Below are 6,893 nucleotides of genomic sequence, written 5' to 3' on the forward strand. Positions count from 1 at the left end.
AGTTTACAGAGTGCTGTTTGGTGGTGATGAACTCTCTCTGCCTGTTGTGTTTTCATTCAAACCTCAGATGTGCTATTTGACCTTAATACATCTGCTCCATTGTAATGTCACAGGTAATAAGCACACAGGAAGCAAGAAAAAAATTGCTTATTGACTGAAGTGACAAAAAAAACTGTTATTTTGGTGTTTCCAAATAATGTATTTCCTATAGTCCTACTTGTGTGACAATAACACTCATTGCCAGCAAATTATGTTGTATTTGCTTAGGCTTCATTCTAAACATATGAGGCTTGGGAGAGTTAACCTGAAGTTTTTATTTTATGTGTACTGAGATATTCTGGCGCCCACAGGGCAGAAGAGATGGTTCATATTGTTATTCAGATATGATTAAACCTAGGTCACATTCAAGTCCATTAAGCAACAGCCTCAAATCCTTTTAATTAATGGGTTCAGATTGGTTGGTCTAAAGAAGCTAATTAAATTTTTCCCAAAATGTTCTGTTTAAATAGACAAACATTGTGCTGCTTGCATTTCCTCCAGAGTTGTTCTTTGAAATTTACAGTTGATGAAGGTATCCACACTTTATGGCAGGCCCTGATTTTCAGAAGTCAGGAAGCACTGTGGGTTATCTGACTAAACCTGCAGAGATCCTGATCTGCATCTTCTAGCACTTTTCTCCTCAGTCAGAAAGATCTGGACTCCCTGTGCTATCTTATGTCTAACCATGGCCTGACAGAGGTCATTTGTTTTCCACTAGAGAGCCGGCACATCCTCTCCAGAGTCTGATAGGAGAGGGCAAATCACAGCGATCACGAGTCTGATGGATAACAACCCTGGATTCTTCATATTCCATAAAGCTGGGATATCGTGGGACTATGACATCCCACTGTTTCCCTCCGTTTCATCTGCAGCAGTCAGATCTCCCCCACCCCTGAGCCACAGGCCCAGGCCACACCCTATAGTTAGAAGTTTTCTCTGACAATCTGCTTTCCGTTAGCTGTATAATAAGAGTAAGATGCAGAGCAGGAGCTTCCTAATTGTAGTAGAGCTTTCCCTTTATCCTACAGCTTCCAGGCTCCTGGATACCATGTTTTCCTCACCACCACCCCCACCCGTGATCTCCCATGGTTCTGCTGCCCAAGGGGGAAATGACCAGCCAGTATTAGGGGCTCTGCTGACCTCTCAAACTTCTTTTCTTCCCAGCTCCCTGCCCTGTGGACATCTCTGGCATTGTGATCACTGTAGTTTGCGGGAAATGAAAGTTTATTCTTTCAAAAAACCAAAAAGATTGAGTACCCTATTGTGTGCAAAACAAAAGTAAATAGGTCCAGAAAACCTGAGATGTTAGTGCTTTGCCCCAGAATTCTTTCAGGAGCTACATGGTTCTCCAGTATGTCACCCATGGGCTGTGCTCAGGGTTGGCCGCACCCTCCAGCTGAACCTTTCTAAACCATCCATCGTTCAATTAGAGCAGCTACAAAGCTGGTAAGGAGGGGATTGCTGTGAAAAGACCTAGGGAAAAAGCGAATCAAGCTTGTAGCTATATCTATTTGAGCCATCTCCTTTATTCTCAACGCCTGGCCTTGTGGTGGGTGATGCTCTGTGTGATGGCAGAAGGAAAGGACGCCCTGGGGCCCAGTTATCTTTTCTCACTTAACGTGCCCCTGGGGGCTGGAACAGAGCAGGCTCTTTGATGTGCGTAGGGAGGACACAGCTTCATCAAGCCCAGGCCTGGACCCTGCCCATCAGCAACCTGCAGTTATCCAGCAGTGCGAAATGCACCCACTGCGACAGCATGTGCCGAGGCATTTCTGGGAGCAGTTATTTCATTTTTGGACCCAGGAAATCAGCACCACTGAACTGCAGCTTGTCCCCTTTGTCATCGTGGCTTCCAGCTGCTGTGGTTGCTCTGAGAACTCTGAGAGCAAGTTGTTGCTGCCATCTATGGTCTGTGTTGGGGGAAGCACATGGTTTGCCTGCGGAGAGGGAAGCAGCTGCTTTGCAAATCCATCAACACAGCACAGTCTCTCCCCTGTGAGGGTAAAATCGACACCAAGATGTTGGTGTCCCCAGTGTAAACCCCATTATGAAAACCTGTGTTTACTGACCTACCATCATTTTAAAGCAGTTCCATTTGAACTGCAATGAAACCTCCAAGTGACCTTTCTGTCCCTCCGCCCAGCATTCCTGAAAGGGCCTGTTGTTTCTTTGGTTCAATGAAGAAACCTTCTGTGTAGTTAAGCAAGTGTTTTTCCAGTCATGTCTCCTGGTGAGTTACAGAAAGATTATTGTCGGGTGGTGGTGGTGGTTTTTCTTTTAATACTCCAGCCTCCCTACCTCCCGATACCCTTAGACACTTAATTTTTTACTTCCTTTAGTGGAGGAGAGCATAGTGAGTTGAGGAGCTTTGTGGGGACTTTAAAAGTTCGTAGTTTTTCAGATCCTGGTGTAAGCTGAATTCTCTCTGCCTCACCCCCCAGGGCCTGGGAGCCTTCCAAAGTGAGGTGTCCACTCGGGAACGGGCCACAGAATCGCCGCCCGCAAGCCGGGAATGCCTGCCCTGCCTGATGGCCCTGCCTGATGTGTTCATATGCTGTGTGGTTTTCTGTCTTACAGTTATTTGTTGGACTTGGGTTCCCTTACGAGGGCCCAGCTCCCCTGGAGGCTATCGCAAATGGATGTGCTTTTCTGAATCCCAAGTTCAACCCACCCAAAAGCAGCAAAAACACAGACTTTTTCATTGGCAAGCCAACTCTGAGAGAGGTAAGCATCTATCAAAATTATTCCACTTTGAATAATATGAATAATAGCTATTTATTGAGTGCTAATGTGGGCGTTAACTTCATTTAACATGGTTGGATGAGAGGCTGAGGGTGTGGAGGCTCAGAGAGACAAATGACCCGATCACGTCACCTTGCGAGTTAGGGGCAGGATTTGAATCTACTTTTGCCTTCAGCAAGTAAGGGATCTTTACACTCTACCCCCACTCTAGCTTATTGTAAACTCAGACATTCTAGCCTTCTGATTATAGCTGAACTCTGATTTTCTGAATGTTTGAAGTTCAGGGAGTGAGATCAACTGGTTAGTAGATATTTGTGAAGAATCTGCTCCCCATGATGGGCTTTGGAGAATAAAAAGTGGACTGTGGGAGTTTGCAGAGAACCACCAGCCTCAGTTTACCATATGTATCATGGATAATTGAAGTAATTTTTTTTCACCCACCATTCCAAGAAGTAATCTTGCCATTGCTAGAACCATTTACAGAAGCCTCATTTGAATTGCCTTCAGAGATCCTGTTGAAAATCTGCAGTGTGTGATGAATCACCATTGAGGGTAGTCGGATTTGATTTAGGGCAATAAACAAAAGTCTTTTACCTGTGAGTGATCAAACTGGGTGTTTCTGCATCTGCTCAGAAATATGTGTGTGCAAGAAATCATAAGATAGATTTTCTGATTATTTCTGTGTAGTTAGTATAAGTGGCTCTGCAGGCCGCTTATGAAGGGAAGTCATAGCAGCATCCTCGTCATTCAGGGCCTTTGGAGGATTACATTGATTAGCATCCCTCCCATGGCATATCAATGTAGAAGGACAGTTTATAAAACATACATGTTTCAATTCTGCTTTTAAACCCTTCTGAGTCATTTTCTCTCCCATATAGTATATAAGATGCATTCTCGATTATTTTTTATTGATCAGTCAGAAACCTTGACAATTGATAGAACTGATTATTTTGAGAGTTATTTTTCTCTGACCCTTCCTGTCATTGGTGAAATGGCCAAAAGAGAGAGAAGATCAATAAGATCCATAGTTTATCTATAAAAGGTTAATCTGTGGCCCAGATAACCTCTGACAAGGGTTATATGTATGTGCGCGGGTGGGTGTGGTTTTTTTTTTTCCCCTTCTGCTAGAATAATAAATTTGAATTCTTCATTTGGGGAGTGGTTTTGTATTCAGAGGTCAGTTTGTTCATTTATAACTCGGCAGAATTTAATGTACATATCTGTGTGCTAGGTGCTGTTGGAAGTGCTAGGACACAGAGACCGGGGAAATTCAGTCTGCCATGAACCTATTCTTTTGAAAAGTTTAAAAAAATGCTGACTAGCAGTGAAAATATCTGTTTAGGAATCTCTGCTTTAGCATGTGACTGACTTCTTTGAAACTTCGGAGTTTGGGGTGGAAAAGAAACTAGTAAATCATCCCTCGGGTTTTTTGTTAATTTTTGACAAAAAATATATTTAAGGTGTACACCTTGATGTTTTGATAAATACACACATTGTGAAATAGTCATTACAATCAAGCTAATCTATCATGTTACATACTAAATAGATTTTTTTTTCATGGTAAAAACACTTAAGATCTGCTTTTTTGGCAAATTTCAAGTATGCAATACAGTATTGTTAACTGTGGTCATAATGCTGCACACTAGCTCTCCAGAACTTACTCAACTTGTGTAACTGAAACTTGGACCAACATCTCCCCACATCCCCAGTCTCTGGGAATCACGAATGTATTCTCTGCTTCTGTGAGTTCAACCGTTTTACTGTGAGTTGAACTGTGAGTTCAACTAGGCTGATCTGCATGTGGGATCATGCCGAATTTTCCTTCTGTGCCTGGCTTATTTTACTTAGCATAATATTTTCCACATTCATCCATGTTGCTGCCAGTGATGGGATTTCCTTCTTTTGCAGGCTAAATATTTCATGTGCACATAATTTATCCATTCAGCCACTGAAGGCCACTTAGTTTGTTGCCATATCTTGGCTATTATGAATAATGCTGCAGTGTACACGGGAGTGCAGATAACACTTGAACATAATGATTTTAATTGCTTTGGATATATACCCAACAGTGGGATTGCTGGATTATGTGAAGTTATATTTCTTATTTTTTGAGGAACCTCCATTTTCTTTTTCATTGATGGCTGTAACACATTACATTTTCACCAGCAGGGTACCAAGGTTCCCTTTTTACCACATTCTTGCCAGACACTTGTTATCTTTTGTCTTTTTGATAAAAGCCATTTTAACAAGCATGAGGTGACATCTCCTTGTGGTTTCGATGTGCATCTCCCTGATGATGAATCATGTTGAGCACCTTTTCATATGTTTGTTTGCCTCGTGTATGTCTTCTTTTGAGAAATGTTTTCAGGTTATTTGCCTATATTTTAATTTGCTTAGTTGGGTTTTCTTGCAGTTGAGTTGTAGGAGTTCCTTACATAGTTTGGGAATTAACCACTTATTAAATATGTGGTTTGCAGGTATTCCATAGGTTGCCTTTTCACTCTATTGATTGTTACCTTTGCTGTGCAGAAGCTCTTTAGTTTGATGCAATCTCAGTTGCCCGTTTTTGCTTTTGTTGCCTGTGCTTTTAGTATCATACCCAAACATCATTGCCCAGACTAGTGTCAGAAAGCTTTTGCACTGGTTTTTTCCTAGTAATTGTGCTGTTTCAGGTCTTATATTGAAGTCTAAGCAATTTTGAATTCATTTTTATAGATAGTGTGAGATAAAGATTTAATTTCATTCTTGTGCATATGGAAATCAAGTTTTCCAAATATTATTTATTGATGACATTGTCTTTCTCCATTGTGTATTCTTGTCAGCCTCATTGGGAATCAGTTCTTTTCTGGCTTCTCTATTGTGTTCCATTGGTCTATCTGTCTGTTTTTATGCGAAAATCACCTGTACATTTCAATTTAGGTCTAGGAAATCTCTAAAGTTCTACTTCTGCCCAAATTGTAGATATTATTTGTAATTTTCCATGTTTGTTTAATATTTTGAGATAAAGTATATACAACATAAAGCTTACCATTTATGGTTAACGTTTTTAAATCATTTTTAAGTGTACAATTCACTGGCATTAAGTATATTTGCAATATTGTGCAACCATCACCGCTATTCATTTCCAGAACTTATTCATCATTCTAAACAGAAATTCTGTAGCCATTAAACAATAATTCTCCATTCTCCCCACTCCTCAACCCCTGGTAAACCTCTCTTCTACTTTGTGTCTCTGTACCTCATATAAGTGGAACCATATAGTGTCTGTCCTTTTGTGTCTGGCTCACTAACTTGGCATGTTTTCAAGGTTTGTTCATGTTATAGTATGTTTCAGAATCTCATTTCTTTTTATTTTTTTGGAGACAGGATCTTGCTCTGTCCCTCAGGCTGGAGGAGTGCAGTGGTGTGATCATGGCTCACTGCAGTCTCAAACTCCTGGGCTCAAGCGATCCTTCTTCCTCAGCCTTCTGAGTAGCTGGGACTACAGGTGTGTGCCACGACACCTGGCTACTCTTTTTATATTTGGTAGAAATGGGATCTGACTGTATTAACTAGGCTGGTCTTGAACTCCTGGACTAAAGCGACCCTTCCAAGTAGCTTGGGATTACAGACACACCCCACCACACCCAGCTAATTAAAAAACATTTTTTTTTTTTTTTTTTTTTTCGAGGCAAAAGGGTTTCCGGGTTTGCCCGGGCGGGCCCCCAACCCCCGCCCCCAAGGGCCCCCCCCCCCCCCACCTCAACCTCCCAAAGTGCTGGGATTACAGGCATGGGTCACCGTGCCTGTCTCCTACGTCACTCCTTTTTATGAATATATATATACACACACTACTTTTTAAAGGCTGAATAGTCTATTGAATATATAGATATATAAATCATTTTGCTTATTCATCTGTTGATGGACATTTGGGTTGTTTTCACCTTTTGCTCATTGTAAAGCTGCTATGAACATTGGTATACAAGTATTTTGAGTCTTTGCTTTCAATACTTTGAGGAATGTACCTACAAGTAGACTTGCTAGAATTTACTTTTTACTTTGAAATAATTTTACTGGTACAGAAAAGTTGCAAAAATAATACGGAGTTCATGTAGCTGCTTCTTATGGCAGCT

The 6,893-nt window shown here is 41.3% G+C and overlaps 1 protein-coding gene across 8 annotated transcripts in view; it reads left to right on the forward strand.

The window, feature by feature from the left end:
* MGAT5 (alpha-1,6-mannosylglycoprotein 6-beta-N-acetylglucosaminyltransferase) overlaps positions 1–6,893 on the forward strand; it is a 340,494-nt gene that overhangs the window by 301,867 nt on the left and 31,734 nt on the right. For all 8 annotated transcript variants that reach the window (XM_023193752.1, XM_023193751.1, XM_023193756.1 and 5 more), the window contains exon 13: positions 2,617–2,763. In XM_023193752.1, coding sequence (XP_023049520.1) covers positions 2,617–2,763 — 147 coding nt within the window. The remainder of the gene's footprint in view (positions 1–2,616; positions 2,764–6,893) is intronic.

The sequence above is a fragment of the Piliocolobus tephrosceles genome, chromosome 11 (assembly GCF_002776525.5).
Source record: "Piliocolobus tephrosceles isolate RC106 chromosome 11, ASM277652v3, whole genome shotgun sequence".
NCBI lineage: Eukaryota > Metazoa > Chordata > Mammalia > Primates > Cercopithecidae > Piliocolobus > Piliocolobus tephrosceles.